Source organism: the organism of the source record quoted next, unplaced genomic scaffold, assembly GCF_019419815.1.
Source record: "Pyrus x bretschneideri cultivar Hongxiangsu unplaced genomic scaffold, Pyrus_bretschneideri_v1 Contig38, whole genome shotgun sequence".
NCBI classification, from domain to species: Eukaryota; Viridiplantae; Streptophyta; class Magnoliopsida; order Rosales; family Rosaceae; genus Pyrus; species Pyrus x bretschneideri.
The window spans coordinates 259,236-281,557 of NW_025999701.1; the positions used below are offsets into that span (position 1 = coordinate 259,236).

Genomic DNA, 22,322 nt, shown 5'->3' on the forward strand with positions numbered 1-22,322 from the left:
TGAAATTTAGAAAATCACATGACACCGCCATTGTCACACCTTCATGAGCAGCCAACAACGCTTCTACGTGTTAGGTTCAAGAAAATGTTATCAAAATAGTTAGCAAGTCTAAGAGCATTGTAAAGTAGATGTCAAATTTTAAATACAAAATTTAAATTTAAAAGCCCATGCGGCACTTTTGATATTTTTTAAAGTTTTGTTCTCACCTAATTTACATTAATTACATTTTATAATTGTAATAAATATTTTCAGAACAAAAACAATAATAAAAATAATGAAGCCATTTATTAATATTTTTTAAAATTTTGTTCTCCACCTGATTTACATTAAGTACTTTTAATAGAAATAATAAAATTTTGTTCTCCATGTCAGGCTACATAAGAATTGGCGGTTAGAAAACACTAATTTTTTTTCCACTATTATTTCTGATACATACTTTGTGTTTGTGATATTCATTTGGAAATGTTCTAATTTTTAAGATTGAGGAAGAGTTCCTCTTCAGTTTATTTTGTATTTATAATTAAAATCGTTTATATTAAAATCATTTTGTAAAAATTTCCAAAAAAAATAGTTAAAATCAATGTTGTTTAATCAATGATAATAAATAAATAGATGGTTGATAATGTTTTTACTGAATTTGTGCATTTTTTTTGTAGGATTATATGATTTCATATTTTATCGATTTTTTTGCAGAGATATCCTTATAGAATGGTTTATAATATTAACAGTTTCAATCATAAACTTGAAGTTTCTTGAATCAGCCCCCCAAAGTTAATCAAGGAGGAACTCCTCCTCAGCTAATGAGGAACCAAATTAATTCTTAAAAATATTACTTGACTTATCACACACACATTTTTAAATGTCAGTTCGGTTTAGACTAGTTTACAATAATATAAAATCAAATTTGATCATATCACTATAAATTGATTTGATTTATGACCAATCGAATTTCTTATTCAAAATTAAATGATTTCTAACCAATCGAATTTCTTATTCAAAATTAAATCAAACCATTCAAAACGGTTCAAACCGGTCGGTTTGATCGGTTCGGTTGAGCTTGACGTCTCCTCCACTCCTAGTATGTGATTTTGGGTCTTAAAAATGGGAAAATCAGGAGGATCCTGTGATCGTGTCATTTCATCGTACATCGTGCGGTCAATTTTTATTAGGTATTATTTATATTTCATTTTAAATTTTAAATTTCAAATAATTTCTAACCGCACGATGTACGATAAACGGACACGATCACGGAAAAATCTCTAGAAAAAGGATCCTTTTCCTTAAAAATGAAAGGGGGGGAAAAAAAAAATGTGAACAGGGAAAAAACAGGGGGAGTTAATAGCAAAGACTCAAAAATAAAAGTCGAGAGCGAATCTGCTTCGACCTCTCTCCTCTCTTACTTTCATTTCTCTTTGGTGGTCGCATAATAATCCAGAGAGAGAAAGGAGAGGGAGAAAGAGCGCAAAAAGACCAATTTGACCTTCGTCCGCCCGCGGAGCTGCAGCTGCTTTTTCTTCTTCGTCTTTCCTCGCGTCTGCTAGTTTTGCTGCTGTACGGTCGCCTCACCATGAACGAGAAGGCCAGCGTCACCAAGGAGCTCAACGCCAAGCACAGAAAGGTCTCGTTTTTTTTTTCCCGTTTTCAAATTTTGGAAATTACAATTTATGCACCCAGAATTTCGAATTTGCCCCCCCCGGCCCCCCAATCCTGTTCATTTCCGTGCAAATTGTTTCGGATCCTCGACTATGAATTGTGGAATTGGATTTCTGTTTTTGGGTGTAATTATCCCTTTTGTTTGGTTGCTGAGAATTGAGGGGAAAACGTTTGAGAATCTGTGCATGGTTGGAGTTTGATTGGATTTGATTAGATTTGTACATTTCAATTTGGATTCGTGGATATGAATTGCAATATTGAAGTGGTAGATTTGACTGGATTTGATGAGATTTGATCTATAGTTATGGGTCATGATTCGATTTATCTGAATTTGTTTCGATTCACCAGTACCTCTACTGTTTTTCCTATGTGTATGAAATTTGGTCATAGGTTTAGATGATGAACTATCGAAATGGGCAATAATGGTAGTTTGCATTTGTGCTTTAACAGTTATCTGTAATTATCCGTGTATGCTGTTATTTGTTAATATGTGAATTTTGAAGCTTGGAGAAATTATTCTTGAAGAAGATCCTTTCGAAGCATTTATTGTCAATTCTGTTTATGTGTGATTTCCAAATCATTTTCTGCTTTGATTTCTTTTATAAAAATGAAAATCGAATTTGCCTTATTGACATTCCATGTAAGCTGTTGCAGATCGTTTGCAACATTATGATTGTCATCCTACTGAGTGTTAAATCACCCAGTGCGCTATTTGTGCGACTAGTCATTGGTCTCTCTTTAAATAGTTACACTTTCTTTTTATTATTATATTCAGTGGTTGCATGTATTTATAATTTTCGCATATTTGTTTTATGATGTGCAGATACTGGAAGGACTTCTTAAATTGCCAGAGAATAGGGAATGTGCTGACTGCAAAGCTAAGTACGTAAGCATTCAAAAGAGATGATTTGCATTTCATGATACTGAATAACCAAGCATTGAGAATGAAAAATGATTTAAGTCATAACAGCCATGCATCTTAATCCACGCATAACAAGTGTTGTAATAAGCTTTCTAAATTGGTGAACGTATAATATCAATTTTAAATGATGAATTGTCTTCTTCACAGGGGTCCAAGATGGGCTAGCGTGAATTTAGGTATCTTTATATGCATGCAATGTTCTGGGATCCACAGAAGTCTTGGCGTACACATATCGAAGGTGATTTTCATCTTTTATGTGGCTCATGACAAGAATACTTGGTGAACTAATTGTTAGGGCCGTTTACATTTCTCTTGGTATGCCTCTTCGAATTTTTGTTGACAGTAATATTAAGGTCCAGCAAATTATAATAACGGGTGAATAAACCTAACATTAGGTCTTGGTTTTTGAAAAATATCCTGAAAATGGATTTCATTAACTGCCCCTTGTTGGTGGCAAACGGCACTGTTGTGTCTTTTCATGCCTTCCATTCTTATCCATATATTTACATGGACAGGCTCCAAAAAACCGTAAAAAACCCATAAAATCCCCTTGGTTAATAAGATTTCTAATAAACGATAATTTAATATCATGAGGGTAGAACGGTAAACAACTAATTTTTTAAATTAACAGAATTTGATATAAAATCCAAGAACAACCCATGTAGTACAGTTGTAATGCGCTGATTTGAGTGTTATTGACTTTTTCTGCAGGTGCGGTCTGCTACTTTGGACACATGGCTTCCAGAGCAGGTTGCTTTTATTCAATGTAAGTTGGTCTTAGGACCTGGGCTTCTAGTTTGTTTCTCTGTTGATTGATGTCAATTTTCTTATGTTTAGAAAGATTGTTTGATTTTATACAGCAATGGGAAATGAGAAGTCAAATAGTTACTGGGAAGCAGAACTACCTCCAAACTATGACAGAGTTGGAATTGAGAATTTTATTCGTGCAAAGTGCGTGTCTGGCGGTACCCCTTAGAACTAGCATCTATTTGTCGAGATACAGTTATTGTCTATCATTAGTTTTTATTATGATTTAGGTAAACTCTTTAAAACTGCTTCTGGCATTCTTTTCAGGTATGAAGATAAGAGATGGGTTCCTAGGGACGGACAACCAAAGCCACCTTCTAAAGTGTGGGAAGAAAGGACTAACTTACATTGGCCTCAACCTGCAGAAAAAAGTGGGCATGGTTATGTTGGAAATTCTGAAAAGAAGGTTGAGGAAAGGAAGAACATTCTAGCGACTCGTACAAAAGAAAGTGTTCCTGCTGCAAGAATTAGTCTTCCTGTTCCTCCGAAAGGTCCTGAACAGGTATTTAATATGGTGTTTCCCTGTAAGCTTATGTTTTTTCTGTTTGTTTTCATGTTGTTGCGCCTGATTGATTTCTTATTGTAGATTGGGGTTCTTGTTGACAAACTCAGTGTTAATGATTTTTATGTCAGATCTACCAATTGTTTTGCATGAACTGTATTGTTTAAGAAACAAGAAAATATATGATGGGCAGATATTCTTAGTAAGAGAGTTTTTTTTTTTTGGTCAACAGTAAGAGAGTTAGTAAAGCAACAAACATGACAAAAGAAAGGGAAATAGTAAAATTAAAAATGGAAAGTTTTATTTAAGGGGTGTGCTACCATGTTACCATGTTTTCATGGAAATCATCTTCCTTTAAAAGAAAAGAGCATTGTTGAACGAACTTGCGTTTGATAATTGGTAGCAAGAATGGACAAAAACATGTGATATGTTGGAGATAATGCATCATTCCGTTGCTGGCATGCAGAAAGCTTGCAAAAATTAAGTATCAATGGTGTCATAGAAATATTGAATTGCCTTTGGCATTTGGTAACCCAGAGTGTGAATATTGGTGGGTCACTAAAGTGGTAATTAGAGCGTAGAGGTTCAAGTAGGTGTCATAGAGAGACGTTTCTCAGGGACTTGTTGAGTTATTTTTTAACCTTTGTTCCACATCATGTAGTAGGGAGAAGATTCATTTCTGGAAGGATTTCTGGTATGAGGATTCCTCTTTCTGCGTTCCTTTCCCCTGATCATACTAGCTTCCCTTGTCTCATAATGCATTAATAGCTAGTTCGGTGCTTCCTCTGCTTCATCTTTTGTGGTGGAACTTCAATTTCTTTGGGAATCTGAGAGATCAGGAAATTGTCCAGATTTCTGCTCTTCTTTTCGATTGAGACCATATCCCTTTCCCCTTGAAGAATAGCCTGGATGGCCATGCTTGGAGTTCAGTCACCTTTTTGTGTAGATCACACTGTCCATGATTTTTATCCCTTGCTTACTATGGAAGGCTAAAGTACCTATATTAATGAAAGGTTGTTTTCCCTTCAATGGTGTCCCATGTGCAAAGGAGCAATTGACAGTATCAACCGCCTTTTCCTTCTTTGTGCTGTTTTGAGTTCGGTGTCATCTGAATTCAGAAAATGTCATTTTCTTCATTCTAAACTTGGATTGTGAAGCTGCTATCTCTTCGGGTGGGATGTTTTACATGGTCATTTTTAATTTGCTTGTTGCTTGGTTCCTTTTGGTTTGACCTTTTCCATTTAAAGTGTATTGATTGATGCGCTTTGTCTTTTTTTTTTTTTTATTTCTTCTCTCAGTATGTTTCAAGTCCTGTAAAAAAAATTGCATACTTTGATTTTATTGGCCCATTTCCTTTTTTTTTTTCCATAGTATTTGTTACCTCGTTTATTTTAGAAAGAGTAGTAGACCTAAAAGTTTTGTCATGGTGTATCCAAATTTTGACAGTTTGTACATGACTCAAGACCACAAGATGTTCAGAAAATAGAACCAGCTGTTGAGCCAGCTGAAGCAACAAAGCATGCTGTTGATGCTGCTCCTACTGCCCCTCCAAAAGTTGATTATGCTACTGACCTTTTCAACATGCTTTCAGTGGATGGTCCAAGTGAGAATGGATCGGATGTAGCATCAGCTGAGGATAATGATTGGGCTGGTTTTCAGTGTATGTCTTTACTCCCCTCCCATCATTCCAACACGTTTTCCTTTACTGGGATCATCCTATATAAGTTTGATTCTGGGGGTTAAGAGATATGGTTGCCTTTATCTGCAGCTGCTGAAAAGGCATCGACAGCTGAGAAAACTGGTCCATCAAATGCAGCAGAGAACAATGTCAAATCTTCATCAGGAATTGAGGATCTATTTAAAGATGCACCTTCGTTAACACCTGTTTCAGGGAAACCCCAGAAAGACGTAAAAACTGACATTATGAGTCTTTTTGAGAAGGTATGTGCTGGATTATCATGAGAATCCGAATTATTGTTTGGAGAATATTTAAATGGTTTGATAAATTCTTTTTGTTAGTTGGACAAAAATGGATCTGGCTTTTGCCCCATAATCCATTATAAATTTTGTACAAGGTTGATTTATTTAATTTAAAATTAAGCCTTACAAAATTAAGTAAAATAATCTTTTTAAAAATTACTTTGGTTTTGACTAAATCGAATTATCGTTTTCTTGTTCCGTTGCATAACATCGTTTGTAAATGCACGTTATATTATTTAAAGATTTGAATATCTGCAGTCGAACATGGTGTCACCCTTCTCAATGCATCAGCAGCAACTAGCAATGCTGGCTCAGCACCAGTCTCTTCTCATGGCTGCAGCTAAATCTGGCACAGATCAAAAGTTTCCTGGTATTATTCAACAACCTGTGTCCAACGGAAGCAATTTACCTTCCCAAGGTTGGTCAAACGTTGGCTACCAATATCCTGGATTGGTGATGCCTGTAGATGGGCAGGCTGATCTACAGAAAGTTCCACAGGTAGAGTCCACAATAAGGCTTCATTACGGTATAGTTTTTTCATTCATCAACGTTGAGTGACATTCTCATTGTGTATATTTCCTTTTGAGTCAGAGTCAGACAAAGACCATGGGGCAGGCACATCCACTGGGGACCTCTGTTCCGTATTCAGCATCTAGGTATGTCATAAATCTCTGCCTGTCCTAGTTTTAGTTGGCACATTTGTGATGGGATTTTCTCTCTGTTATTTGGGTGTGTAAATGGTTAGCAAATGAAAAAAATTCCAAAGCAAATTGAGCTCATATTGGTCCTTGTGGTTCATGTTTCACAACCTTGATTGCTGCTGTTATGCAATAGGCTCCTTCTTGAACTGAATTGGTGGTGAATCATTGACTGCCATGTCAAACCCAACCCCCCAAAACCAACACTGACAGGAAGTGAGCATGATGTGAACATTGAGCGTAAAACCTTAAGAAGATTTACCATGATTTTTTTTTTTCTCAATTTCCGTTATGAATCTAAGGCCGTACCTTTTCTTTGTGGAATATAATGAATCCGTCTCTTTGCAAGCACTGTTCTTAAAACATATGGGCTTAAGTTAGTTTACCAATTAGACGAGCTTACACTGGAGAAATGGGGATGTAATGCATCAAATATTCATCATTTCGTGCTAATGTTACATTTAGTTTTGCTTCATTAGCATAATAACACACCTCTTATCTGGTTCCCAAAGGTTTTCGGAGTTTCTAATTGGATTCTATACAGCTAATATTAATGAATGAAACGTTTTACCCCTAGTATTTTCTTTCATCCATACTACTGCTTCTATTTTGTAGCTTTTACGGTATGGCCCAAGTTAACCCAGTTAATGGCGTGACAAACGATGGGGCGAAGAAGACTCAATCACCATCTCCAGTATCATCTTCAACTTCTGCACAATCAGGAAAAGATTATGATTTCTCTTCTTTAACACAATTGATGTTCGCAAAACCCTGAAAAGTCTTTGGTCCCAGCCTTGTTATACCATACAAAAACAGTCGAATTACGGAAGGATATGACTTCTTTTCTTCCCATCGTCTGTTCCACCTGTACTGGGGTTCGTAAACTATTTTGTAGAGGGAGTACCACTTTTTAGCTTTTCTCTGGGTGGTCACTTCATTTGTATGATTAGGGCTATTTGATTAATAAGATGGGTTTAGATTGATCAAAACTATTTTGTTCCCAGTTTAATTTGTGTTCTTTGGATGAATATTTTTTACCTAGGGAACCTCAAGAACAATGTCTGTCGATACATCGTGTTTGTAATCCCGGAATTCTTACATCGTTCCGTTTCTCGTTATTATTTTCGTTCGTTTTTCGGTAACAAGGATGGGTAACATCCCAAACACCAGCAAGTTCTAGCCAAAACTCAGGGCAAGTCCTCTTGAAGTCCACTGTTTTATGCTCAATAACATGAACTATAAATCTCGAATAAGCACGCTAAATGGTCATGGTTTTGCCACAAGCAATGAAATCATGCTGCAATTGGGATAGGATGGTGGTTTGAAACCTCACCTACGTGAGAGAAACTTCAATACGCTACATGATTAGGACAACTCTCATATTGAGCTAAATTTTCGTGGGAGTTGAATGAGATTAATACAAGAAAGATCCAACGCTTTCCTGAGAGAATCATGATAGGATGGTAGTTTGAGGTCTTCCCTATGCTAAGGAGAGACTTCAATAAAGCTGCTTGATTAGGGCAACTTTTACACTAGGTCATAATAGCTGGAGTTGAATGAGATTAAAATACAAGAGAGAACCATTGCTTTTATGAGAGTGATATCATCGTTCACATGATCAAGTTGCCCTACTAAAGTGTTTCTCTAAGAGCCACAATAATGTTAAAGACTTTAAGGGAATCTCAACTTCATCTACCAAACTCCAAATGTAAAGATAACCTAACCTTTGTAATAAAAAGAAAAATAGAAAAGGAAAGGCCAATTTCAAGCAATGAGTAGTATTACGAAGTCACGGAATACAATAATTCATGGACAATTTGTCACCCAACGTTTTCAATATTTTTTTAATTTCTTATTCTTATGAAGATGTTCAAGGTCATGCCTGGTGAACAATGATGAAATAAAGTTCAGACAACTATGACCATCATAGCACAACTCTCTTTTTCAAAATACTTTGATAGACTGTTTCAAAAAAATATTATTGTTTGTAACCAAGAATATTTTACATAATATCTCTCTCATAACGTAACACATAATGAAATAAACCCAAAATACTAATACGAGGACAATTTTTATTTTTTTGATAGAATATAAGGACGACGTGCCAAAAAAAGAGCAAAAAAAACTCAAAATACACATGACAACATGTCTTGTTCTTGCCAATCGGTCATCAGAGCTTTGGTGTACTTAGCCAAGTGAGCCAACATCTTTACGAATTTGGGTACATCTTGAAATTTCCCTACCAAAATTAGGTACAAAATGTTGAACTTGGAAAATACCAAATCGAAGTCCCCTGCAATGGTTGTAAAATTTGTAGTATTAGTTGTTCTAACTGATAACCCATCAGAATACAGTACCGGTAGATGGCTAACACTTGTCAATCACCCAACAAGTGGACGGTGGCATGAGAACACAGATGAATTTGTGGTAGTACAAGGCCATAAGCTACAGCTCCAAACCCTCCCAAATATTATCATCTTTGACTCACTTGTGCCAACTTGGTGTCCAAGTGTATTAGGTCATCACCGGCCAATGGGAAACCACCACGTGTCGACTGCAAGCATGGGTTTTGAGAGAGGCCGACTGAAGATGATGAGCTGAATGACATGCATGCATGCATATATGCTCCATACTTTGCTTGATGCAATATAAGATCATGATAATGTCTTAAAGTTCTAACTCTGTGTGTGTGTGTGTATATATCATTATATTATATATTGTTGACGTAAGCTCCTGGAGATTGAGAGCCTGGTGTGGGGATTTTGTTTCTGCTTCGGTGGGGCTTTCATCAGAGGAAGGGGACAAGTCAAAAAAAGCTAGGACCAATGAGATTGCAAAAAATGAATCATCGGGAGTTTTAGAGAAAATTGGAGCGGAGCGTGAACGATTTTTACTTCGAAAAGTGTTTTAAGTTGAAATGCGTTGAAATTTTACTAAGAGTTTTTTTTTTTCAAAAATACTTGAAAGTACTTCTTGAGCATCTGTATAGAAAACACTTTTACATATAGGCACTTCTAATTAATTTGCAATTAAAATTGCTTTAATTATCAGAACACTCTTTTTTCATTTTCAGAAGCAATCTGAAACACGTCTGAAATCTATGCATGACCTACAAATTTGTACTTGGAAAAAGAAACAATTACGCAATTGTAGTTCATGAGATTTAAACTTAATAACTTTGCTAATAAAATAAAAATAACTGTCACTGGACTAAATAATAGTCAGATAAAATTGTTGAAATAACCTTACGCACAGTTGATATTCAAGCTATCTAGTTGTTGGCGCCTAACTGTTCCTGTAGTTGTTTCGGCCTATTAGGCGGACACAACAACCCATTAAGGGCCACAAACCCTCCCATTAATTTTCCTAATCTCTTGTTCATGTTTCAGGGTGTCATCCGGCCACAAACATGACGGTGATCTACAAATGTTAAGCATAAACAACTTTTTATGCTTACATCTTCTCAATTTAATTGAAAGTTTGTAACTTATATTTCTTCTCCAGCCGTCGTATGTAGTTTGAGAGGAGAAATGGCTTTGAAAATCATATAATGGGCATATTTATACAAATTAGTAATGTTCTCTTGACATACAACCTAAAATATTGATATTGCTTGATAGTCGATGAACATCATTAGTTAGGTTAAATCATATTTAAATATTAGTTGATTAGGTTGATCTTATCAATCTAACAACATAACTTGCCAAACAGTTTTGACGTGATAACATTTCTCTATTAAAATTCATTCTGCAATGGGATTTGCTCAATCTTATTAGTCTACTCCGTGTTATATCTGTTAATGTCCTCCTCGATCACATTTCTATGAAATTTGTTGCAAAACAATCATATATTACGACTTTTGCATGCTCGACCGTCTCTTGGCTCTGAGTCATTGCCATCCAATTGACTTTTATGACCATTTTTTGGATGTATATGCATGCAGCCTTACTTTGTAGGACATGTCGACTTCTCAAAAACGACTTGATCACTGTCTCTCACTTGCGTATAGTTACACTAGCAATATATATATATAGCTAGCTACGGTTAAATAATCTTCCCACGTCGCACTCTTGCATTTGTATGTTTCTGGTGAGGAAAACATGCATGCTTATATTGACCACAGACAAATCAAGACTCTTTAGGTACACACATTGCCTATCGAATTAATAAAACATGCACATCATGATTATATTCGTTGTTTGGACTACTGCAAAAACAAAAATGCTTGGTGCTTATTGGTTGGTCGGCAATCTTAACACATGAATTAATGTTTTATTATATGCTAATTAATTTAGGGTTCTTGAAAGTTAAGCCCTTGCGGTACTTATTTTTTAGACAAAAATCCATAACGTTTTAAACCTCTAAATAAAACCCAAGTTTCAAATTAACTCCCAAGTAGACAAATAAGTAACCTACTATTTACTAAAATATTTACAAATGTGTCATAACTGTGACATCCCACATCGCCCAGGGGAGTGATCCTTAAATGTATATTCTCATCCCTACCTAGCACGAGGCCTTTTGGGAGCTCACTGGCTTTGGGTTCCATGGGAACTCCGAAGTTAAGCGAGTAGCGCACGAGAGCATTCCCAGGATGGGTGACCTATCGGGAAGTTCTCGTGTGAGTTCCCAGAAACAAAACCGTGAGGGCGTGGTCGGGGCCCAAAGCGGACAATATCGTGCTACGGTGGTGGAGCGGGCCCGGGAAGTGGTCCCACCCGGGTCGGGATGTGACAATAACACTTTAATTACGTTAACATATTTAATTACCTACCATGATTATGGCAAATAAGTGCCTTATTATTATAGAAATTATCCACTCATGAGTTTCTCACGTTATTTCAATACTTATCTTTCACGTCTTATTTTTTTATTTGGTGACAATCGTTATAGGTAAATTATTTTACATGTTTTATTATTTATTAGGTGTCACATCCCGACCCGGGTGGGACGACTTCCCGGGCCCGCTCCACCACCGTAGCACGATATTGTCCGCTTTGGGCTTACCATTCCCTCACGGTTTTGTTTTTGGGAACTCACGAGCAACTTCCCAGTAGGTCACCCATCCTGGGATTGCTCAAGCCCTCTACTCGCTTAACTTCGGAGTTCCTACGGAACCCGAAGCCAGTGAGCTCCCAAAAGGCCTCGTGCTAGGTAGGGATGATATATACATATAAGGATCACCCCTGGGCGATGTGGGATGTTACAATCCACCCCCCTTAGGGGCCCGACGTCCTCGTCGGCACACCACGGCCAGGGTTAGGCTCTGATACCAAAATTGTCACATCCCGGCCCGGGTGGGACGACTTCCCGGGCCCGTTCCACCACCGTAGCACGATATTGTCCGCTTTGGGCTTACCATTCCCTCACGGTTTTGTTTTTGGGAACTCACGAGCAACTTCCCAGTAGGTCACCCATCCTGGGATTGCTCTAGCCCTCTACTCGCTTAACTTCGGAGTTCCTACGGAACCCGAAGCCAGTGAGCTCCCAAAAGGCCTCGTGCTAGGTAGGGATGGGATATACATATAAGGATCACCCCTGGACGATGTGGGATGTTACATTAGGCACATTGCAATATTATTCTATATGTGTGTGCAATAATTTACCTATACTTTATGTAAACTATAAGTAAATTAATTTTGAATCAAACAATTTTTTTATTTATTTTGTAGGTAAATTATTGTGTATATATTATTAGATATACTAAACACATTTTATTATTCTTATATATACGTGTGTGTGTGCGCAAATAATTTACCTATATTTTTATGTAAAATGTAGGTAAGTTAATTTTGAATCAAGCAACATTCTTTTATTTTGTAGATAAATTATTTTTGTATGTATTATTATATTTATTAGGAACTTTTATTGTTATTACATATACGTTGTATACAATAATTTACCTATATTTTTTTAGGTGAATTTACCTATATTTATAGGGTGGTGCTACATATATCAAATTTGTGCATAAAATAATGTGATACATTCTAATTTGTATTATTTAAATTGAGAAATAAACATTAATATTCAATATTTTTTATAATCATTGATCAAATTAATGATATCTTTCAATTTCAAAAAAAAAATCATATTTGATATTATATATGCAATGAATTTACAACATTAATGCCTTTTTTCTCCTTTTTTTTTTTTTTTGTTTGGCAAAGTCATTAATCCCGCTTTACAATTTGCATATAATTAATTGTCTACATCAAACATGCAATAGGAGTATTTTAGGGATCCAATAACTGTAAAATCTGTAAAGCATAATTATTGAATTTGTTGATGTCGATCCTAGTCATTGAATTTTCTTTGCGTAAAAAAAATGATATTGAGTTTTTGTGGAGAAAATTAATTATGAGGGGCTAAAGTTTTATTTTCAGATTAAGGAGGATCTATCCAATAATTATTTTGGGGTTGGAAATGCATAATATTAAAAGATTTTAATTGATTTTTAATATTTTTAGAAAATATTAAATGAGTATAAAAGAAATAAAAACATATAATTAGATAATTGAACTCACTCTTAAAAACACTATGTTTTTGGACCTAGATCTAAAAGCCCTATATTCAATATGTTCATATACTACTCTCACGAAATCTGGAGATACATTCTTGGATCCTGTTGCTTGTAAGTGCTCGTTTCTTAGGTGAGAAGTAAATATTGTATGAGGAAGAATTAGTGTTATACTAACTAGCTTATGTTATAATAAGTTTATTATAATATATCTTACACTTCTAAAATGTCACAATTTTATAACACATAGATTAGTACATAGTATGACAATATTTCGGTCCCATTCAAAATTTTTCGCAATGCATCTTGCATGGCTAATGGCTTTCGCTGCATTCTAATTAATTTGGTTATTGTACCATATTTGGCCTTCCCTTGTGTCACAATCAATGTTTGAGATTTCTTCAATTTGGTTGAGATTAATCAGAAAAAGATATGGAAAGGGGGTGAAGTTGACTTCACTCTATATCAGATAAACTCTTAAATTTCGGCTAAAATCGACATATTTTTTCGGTAAATCTAGCATATCGGTTAAATGTCGACAAACTGTCGTATCGTATTCTCTAAAATTTCTGTTTAAGTTTCCACGTTTTAGCAAATTCATCATTTCCATCAAATGCAACTGATATCGATATATTCATCGTATTTTCATAAATTTACATATCAATATTTTCACCGACTAATATTTTAAACATTGATTATGACACACCCCGAACGAGATCAGGGCGTGCTGGCCGTCACGTGGAAGTGACGTAGCCATGTGCACAGTGCGGAAGCTAATAAAATAGTAACGTAAAAGTACGAATAAATAAAAACTAGCATACATAAGTTAAAAGTAATAAGTGCTAGCGTAAGTGAGACACTAAGTTCAGAGCTAAAATGCCTAGAGCAATCCAAAAGGAAAAGATACGACAACAATACACCCGCAGGTGGCCCTACGCTGGTGAACGTCTGTCAGAAATGCCGGGAAAGCCCTCTGGGACACCACCAACCTTGCTAGCTAGCTAGAACATGGAGGGGCGCAAAACAAAAGCGTGAGTGGGCAAAAACAAAGCTTTTCGAAAACCATTTCAAAAACAAGATTCTAACCCCTCGCCGTAAAACCTGTATACTTCCCAGAAAATAAACATATGTGCGTATAAATAGATATGCCAAATCATGCTCAATAGTATGCCATACCAAATCTCACGATGAAATGCAAGTGCTCAGGTATAAATCACATCAATGATATATAGTCTGGCAGCCGGAGTCACCTAACGTGACCTGTACGGCTGCATCTAGAGCTCAAATCTCAATAGCAATAACTAAACCTGCCCACGAGTCGGAACCACCTAAAGTGGTCTGTACGACAGGCCTGGGTGTAATACATATAAACGCTCTAGTGCTACGATCACCTGAAGGCTGTGCGAATAATCACAGGTCACCTACGAGTTGGAACCACCTAAATTGGTCTGTACGACAGGACTGTGCACCTAACTTGGATCCAAGCTGAGTGTGTGGTGCGGGAGGTGAACAACACGTGAAGGACTGTGCCCTACTCTGGGCGGGAGCACTAACACCGGGGGTGCAGGTTATGAGCTCTTTAAGTATCTCAAATCACTATTGAATGCAAATATGAAATAACGTTTACCTGGCACTTACCTGTGCATCCACAGCACCAATTATGCATACATATATATATACGATTAATAAAGCCACTAATGATGCATAAGGAACGATAATATAACACATGGCATATAACTAATAACATTTAAATCAATTTCCGGGAAAATAATAGTATATAGGTATATACGAAAAACCAAAAGCCCACTCACTGATAAGTGGAAGGGTCGTAGCCCCCTGCCTCGAGTGACCACGCTCGTCCTCGGGATACGTCTCACCTATATGCGAAAATACTATAAAAACGTTAATTTTAAAGCACATAACCTTCCTTTCGTAATAACTTCTCATACATTGCTCAAATTGGACAATTGAATATACCAACGTGCTCTACACAACCTCAGGATCACACCCATATTTTTAGAAAAATTTTCCACCGCCGCACGCGCCGGCCACGCGTAGGCACGTGCCTGGCACGCTGACGGCGTCAACTGACGCCGTTAGGAATATTCCGTCAGTTTTGACAGATTCCGTTAACGGCGTCAGGAATATTCCGTCACCTTCTCCGGCGAGCCTCCGGCGCCGGAAAACTGGGAAATTTTTAAACTTTGATATCTCGCTCGTTTTTCGTCCAAATTTCATGAAATTACTACCAAATTGAAGCTTAGACTTAGGAGAACACAAATATACCACTTTTAAGGATTAAAAACCACAAGATCTCACTTGTCCACACAATCAAATTCCGGCCAACTTCGAAACCAACGATCCCGACGTCCAATTTCTTCAAACGAACTACTCCGAGCCTCCTTGGGACCTCACCAAGCTATCTACAAGCTTCATTTCCCCTAAAACGTGAGAAATTACGTTTGCATGAATAGTACCCAAATCGGACATCGTCGAAACGACGTGAAAACGATAGAGTTCTCACCTGAAAATGGTACGACTGGACTCCCACGAGCCTCACGAGTTCGAATGTGTGCTTGGTTCCTTCGATATGTGGGTGTTTGATGGGTTTTGGGTGTATGTCCGTACGTATATGGTGAATGGGAAGGGAGAGAGAACTCGGGACAGATGTAGGGAAAGGGACAGGGAGGTGATGGTGTGTGGGAGAAGGTGTGTGGCCCAAAACATGCCAACACACACACAAAAACAACCCAAAAACGTAACAAAATCGAACTAGGGGCAAAACTGTCTTTTCACACGTACGTTTTAAATTGTTTTTGGGACGGGCTGTCACAGATTAACAACTCACGAATTCTTTCTTAATTACCTTCTAAACACGGTCGGTTAATGAAGTAGGGTGGCAAGCGTGTGGGCAAGCTCAAGATTAATTAAGAAAAATCCATTACCCAGTCTCCAAGGGTGAGTGAGTGAGTGGTCCAACGCGATACCCATGGACCCGGGCATTTAGGATCCTTCACGATCAACACACCGCCGGAGTTAACGGTCACATTTATAAAAATATAGCCGTTGAGATGTGGTAGTGGTACCTTTTAAATATTAATTCTTCCTGTACAAAGATTAAACAATTAATCACCTTTTTTATTTACTTTTATGATGAAATGATAATTAAGTAAACAAAGAAATTAAAAAAAAGGGAAAGAACATGTCCCACCTCCCACCACCAGAACGGTCTGGAGAAGTAGAAACTGATTATTTATGGACACGAAACTTCTTATCCAAGAAATAACAGCTAAAAGTCACATCTATTTTTGTGTATGAGAGACCCTAATCCAAGAAATGGCAGCTGAATTCTTATTTATGTATCCAAGATCATCACTTAAATTGTTAAAACTAAATTATTGAGCTTGAAAAATCATAGGATAGATAAATCAAGTGCTCCTCAAGTCACAATTTTCGTATCGGGGTTTTGCAACTACTTTAGCGAGAAATACTTTTGCTCTGTGTGCTTTGGTTAGAAGTGCTTTTATAAGAAACTTATAAAAAAATAATTCTAGCTTTTTCTGTCAAACGCAACTAAAAATACTTGTTAGAACGTATTTTTAACGATTTCAGAAGTAATCTCAAACATGTCTTAATGGAATGTTAATAAATAATAACATTTGCTAGTGTAATGATTCTAAACCCACTTAACCTTAAAACGATTTATTATTATTATTTTAATTTTTTATAAATATGACTTTTTTGGTTTGATGCTTATAAAACTAAAAATATGAATGATATTATTCATAAATATATAGTCAAAATAATCATTGAAATTGACATAAGTACTTACTTTGGTCGTTGGGGTTTAAAATCTATAGAAGTGATCTCTGAGTTTGTCCACTATCAATCATTTTGGTCATTCTATGAAAAACTTCTATTAAATAAGTATCAAATGACAAAAATGCTCTCAATTTTTGTCAAATCATTTGGGCACATTATTTATTAATTAAGGGTAATTTGTCATTTTGATCATTTTCAACATAATTCTCCCAGAATGACCAAAACGATTGATGGTAGACAAACTCATGGATTACTTCTATTGATTTCAAATTTCAATGTCCAAAATGAGGGTTATGCAAGTCTAGTTAAATGTGTTTGTCGTGTCAAAATCGAGTCACTGATGCTGATATTAGTGTTATGCATATTAATTGGCAACGTTGTGTTGATATTAGCATCATGCGTATTAATTGGTAACGGCATATTTTTTTTAGGTTCGTTAATTGTGGTCGTGTTGTGTTCAAAATTATCACTCTTAACTAACTCATTAGCATGTGCTTTGCAGTGTCAAATAAGAGAAAATCTATTTAGTTAGGAAAGAGATGGTATTTTATGTGTTAGATGGCTTCTCATTGGTAAGTGTAAGATGATAGAACTTATCAACTAGCTCAAAATTTAGCACTTTATCAATTAGTTCTAACTTTAGTAATATAAATCTTTTTAATATTCAAGGAGGAGCAAGAGAGACAAAAAATTTATAATCTATTGTGGATCATATTATATGCGATTAATTAATGTGTTTTTTTTCATAATTATTAAAAAATAAGTTCCATTATTAACCGTCACATCACTTATGTCGATGGTTTCAATCATCTCATTTTCCCTAGCATTCGAAAACCCCAATGCCACGTGGAAGAAACCATTACATGCTTACGTGTCACCCATTCTCGTTTCGTCGCAAAAACTCACTCTCCCCTCCGCCCCTATTTATAATCGTCCTCCTCACCCCTTTCACTCATTCCTTAAACTTCCTATATAGTGCCCTCGCCGGAAAAGGTAAGATTCCGATCGATTCCCAACCTGCGTCGCCGGAAAAAAAATGTCTACGAGCACGAGCAACACCTGGTTACTCACTCTAAAGGTTGCGCTGATATCCACTGGTGTGGTCTCCATTGCCGTGGGGCTGAAACTCTCAGCTCCAGTGGTCACCGACGCCGTCACCTCCCATGTCCCTTCTCTCTGGAGCTCCGCCGTCTCCTGGCTCAGACCTCCGTATCTCTACATAATCATCAACTGTATCATCATCAGCATCGTCGCCTCCTCCAAGCTCCACCCCAAACCCGAAGATTCGACGCCGGTGACGGAGCCGGAGCTGGTGAGGGTCTCTCCCGTGACGACAGCAAAGATATCCGCACAAATTAGTCCTGACTACACAGCGTACGATGGCATCGTTCCGAGCGAGTCCGATTACGATGAGAATGTTCTGACGAAGGTGTTGGATTCGTACGGAGGAGTGCTAGTAGAACCAATGGTTTCGGAGGTGGTGAAGGGGAAGGAGGAGAATAGCGAAGATCTGGCGGCGATTGAAGGCGGAGATGAGGCCGCCGCGGTATCGACGCCTGTAAAGACGAGTTTGCAGAGGAAGGACTCTATGGAGTTCTGGTTGAACGAGAACCAGAAACCGCCGGTTTCCGCTCGTATCGGTCACAGAAGATCCGTTAAAGCCGTTAAAGCTAGCCATGAAGGTACCACTCTCTTTCTCTGTGTACGACTTGTCGTATAAGCCTTGGAATATTCGGATAGGAACAAAGAACCGGACTGGCCTGACCGCTTAACCGTTCGGTGGTCAGAGCGCCGCCTGGATTTTGCTTTTGTTATTATCGTGTAAATTCAAATTTATTTCTGATTGTAAAATATCGAAATTGACCTCGTCGTGTGGGTGCAGAAGTGTAATTGAACTGTGAAATGCCCGGCATAGAATTTGAGTAGACGATGTCACAATGGTAAATTAACGAGTTTGTTTTGGCAGGGGGTAAGTCGTTCGGAGTGTCGAAGCCGAAGCGGAACGACACGCTGGAGAGCACGTGGAAGACGATAACGGAAGGGCGGTCGGTGCCGTTAGCAAGGCACCTGAAGAAGTCGGACACGTGGGACACTCACGTACAGGGGATAGACGAGAACACGCCGCCTCCGAAGCCCAAGATGAACAAGTCGGAGACGTTCCAGGAGCGGAGCAGCGCGAACTCTCCGCCTCCGAACCCGCAGATGAAAAAGTCGGAGACGTTCCAGGAGCGAAGCAGCGAGAACTCGCCGTCGCTCGCTCGGTCGTCGGGGTCGGGGCGGCTGAGGAAGGAGCCGTCGCTGAGTCAGGACGAGTTGAACCGGCGGGTGGAGGCGTTCATCAACAAGTTTAACGAGGAAATGAGGCTGCAGAGGCAGGAGTCGTTGAATCAGTACCAGAAGATGGTGAACCGCGGGGCCAAGGCTCCAATGGCTCATTAGTTTAGTTATCTTTTTTTTTATATATATATTATAATTATAAACTTATAGAGTAATTGGATTTAACGGAAGACGTGACACAGAATCGAGCGCAATAACGTTTTAGGATTCATATAACCAATCCCACTTAGTGGGAATATGCTTTGTTGTTGTTTGTATTTATAATTATAAATAAATAAAAACATGCAATGTTGTTCTTGTGGGTTTTGAAAATTGCAATCAACTCCAACGGTTAAGTTGTAAAGATGTTTGAAATCCAAATCAATATCTGCATACTCAAGTGTAGCGAAATTGGTTAGACAACATGCTTTTTTCCCCTTAAGTTGGAGTTTCATTGTCCAAAATTTTGAATTAGATTACGTTAATTGTAATATTATTCGAATTTTAAAAAACTTTCAGGTCAATGATCAGTATTGGTAGATTCAGAATTCTAACATTGGGTATTCCTAATCAAGGTACAGTAAGCGCAAATGGGATGGGGGGGCTATTAAGTGTCTATTTACACTTAGAAACGATACTTGTATTGAGAATGTGCGTTTATTATTTTAAATGAGCTAGCAAGTGTATATTTACACTTAGAAACTATACTTGTATTGCGAATTTGCGTTTGTTATTTTAACTAGGTGTATTATTTAACATATATATGACATACAAAAATATCATAATTTTTTCTTTAGTATTATAGTGAATTTGATGGTATGAGATGAAAGATCATTGGGAGTTCATAGTACTTTACGAAAAGTTTCCCTTGCATAGCATCTACACAGTCATGGTAGCTTTCTTTCTTCCACTACTTGCCCAGACTGTTGGATGGTTCTCATAGATCCTCACAAGCGTTTCTTCGGACCTTGATGATCCCGAGACCACTCGGGTCCATGGATGGATCCGCTTCTGGCTATGACTGTGAGCCCTTCTAGATTCATTTGTTTACCAAAACACCTTCTTGAGGAGATCAAGAATAAGGTTGAGACTTGGAGGAATGGAAATGAGATCAATTACTTGCTAATTTTCAAGTGTTGATTTATCGATAGCAAGTACTTAATAACCTGTGTTAGTATAGTAAACACAAAGAAATACAAGAATTATAGGGCGCGTTCACTTAAAAAAAAATAAAGCTAAATAGTATGAGTATCAGTCCTGCTCATGTGTTTACTAATGGATTGAAAAGTAAGGACATCTCCAACCGAAGGCTGGCCAGAGGGTTTGTTTTAACCATCTGGCCCTTCAAGAAATTAATATTTTAATGAACAGTGCAAGGCAATATTGCTTACCATCTCTAACCGGGGGTCAAATGGTCATAGGGCTCATTTTAGCCCTATCACAAAAAACCGTCTCCAACTGAGGACCAAAGGGTTATAGTATGGCATGTAAAGAATTGAAATAAAATCAAGTAAGATATTATGGAATAATGAAAAATATGTGAGAAATGGTGTAAGAAAAGAAAAATAAAAACTAAAAAAAAAAAAAAAAAAAAAAAAGGGCTGCTAGGCATAAAAACAAAAAGTGGGCTGGGATCATAAAAAAAACTAAGCCCTAAACCCTAAAGTGGGCTGAGCAATGGAAATGAACAAAACAAAAAGAAAAAGGACTCGGCTAATGGAAAAGAACAAAAAAATAAAAATAAAAATATTGAAATTGGGCTAGCTAGCGGGCTGGCTAGCTCACTGAAAGTGGCTAGCCGGTTGTCCCTTCGGCCCTTTCAGATTTCGTGGGACTCACAAGCCCTCTGGCTTAGCCCTCGGTTGAAGACTGTTTTCGGACATTTTTCGACCCTCTAGATCCTTCGGTTGGAGATGGCTTAAGTGCCTTCTATTGGTTTGATATGGCATGCCTAAAAAATGACAAGTATCCTATTAACGTACGGAGTTATTTACCGCATACCCAATCATTCTCGTGCCCATAATGCTTTCAATACAAGTATTTTTCGTCTAGTTCTAAGCCCTACTCTGAATTCCTTTCATCAATCACAGCAGCCAAAGCATTTCAAATGCAGAGATAATGAGATAATGAGATCATGAAACATTTACGGAGTAAAACCCTAGGGAGAGAAGAAGACATCATGTTAGTATCATAATTGCGAAGGCGGTGGGTGGTGAGGTAAGTCTAACCCCAATAAATATTTAGCCTAAATTTGGCACAGTGGATGTGGCCGAAAAGCTTGGAAAATGTTTCTGCTTCTGGATAAGCACTTCAGAAAAAAGTACACCTCCACGTACTTGTAGTGGCTAATCTGTTAAGTGCTTTTTATAACCACGTAAATAAAAAATATTGGAAATTTTGTTTTGGCTGGCCTAGAAAATCTTCCATTTCAGACTTGAAGAAATAGTCGAGTCTGCAGACTCCACCAGTATCCACCGTTTGGGCTTCCCTTACCTTGTATTATACAGTTGCCATCTTCGTGGACCACATCGTTTCTGATTAATGATGTCATTTTTCCCAATTCCTAATATGAAGGTTATCAACTTATCAGGCCTACACAATTTAGACATCGTTTTCACTCTCCTTTGTGTCAATAGTAGAAGAAAATGGCTACCATCGGCCAATTCAATCGACAGAATACGTCGACGATTTTGCGGTGTATGGAAACCGTATCCATTTTTAGAAAAAAATACATCATACGAGTTCCGGAGTTATTGGGCGCCCCTTTCCTTAGGTGCTAATAATACTTTGCTACTCAAAATATGAGTAGGAGTTCTTACCCAGAATTGTTCGTTGTCAATTTGAAACTTTGTATTTATGATCAGAATCATTCATATTGTAAGTCACTTTATAAAGATCTTCTTTGCAAAAAAAATCACTTAAAACCAAGATTATTTAGTCATCGAGTTTTATAAGAATAGATGAACGGAATTGGTAAAAACTTTGTGGACCGTCTAAGTATTTGCTTCAATAGATTGACTAAACAATCTTAGGGGGCGTTTGTTGCGCCGGACTATTTCGGACTGGATTAGCTTCAATGACTAAGCTGGACTAGCTTAGACTAGA

General features: G+C 37.4%; 2 protein-coding genes across 2 annotated transcripts; both read left to right on the forward strand.

Moving 5' to 3' along the window:
- The first annotated feature begins 1,374 nt into the window (after nucleotides 1-1,374).
- On the forward strand, nucleotides 1,375-7,643 carry LOC103934428 (ADP-ribosylation factor GTPase-activating protein AGD5). Its single transcript, XM_009344169.3, has 11 exons — nucleotides 1,375-1,618; nucleotides 2,477-2,535; nucleotides 2,723-2,813; nucleotides 3,287-3,341; nucleotides 3,436-3,526; nucleotides 3,650-3,884; nucleotides 5,331-5,544; nucleotides 5,653-5,825; nucleotides 6,123-6,362; nucleotides 6,456-6,520; nucleotides 7,178-7,643. Exons 1-11 carry the CDS (start codon nucleotides 1,568-1,570, stop codon nucleotides 7,335-7,337), a joined length of 1,434 nt encoding a protein of 477 aa, XP_009342444.1. The 5' UTR covers nucleotides 1,375-1,567; the 3' UTR covers nucleotides 7,338-7,643.
- A 10,231-nt stretch (nucleotides 7,644-17,874) lies between these two features.
- On the forward strand, nucleotides 17,875-19,535 carry LOC103934429. The gene is made up of 2 exons (XM_009344170.3): nucleotides 17,875-18,583; nucleotides 18,868-19,535. Exons 1-2 carry the CDS (start codon nucleotides 17,938-17,940, stop codon nucleotides 19,338-19,340), a joined length of 1,119 nt encoding a protein of 372 aa, XP_009342445.1. The 5' UTR covers nucleotides 17,875-17,937; the 3' UTR covers nucleotides 19,341-19,535.
- Nucleotides 19,536-22,322: the final 2,787 nt, after the last annotated feature.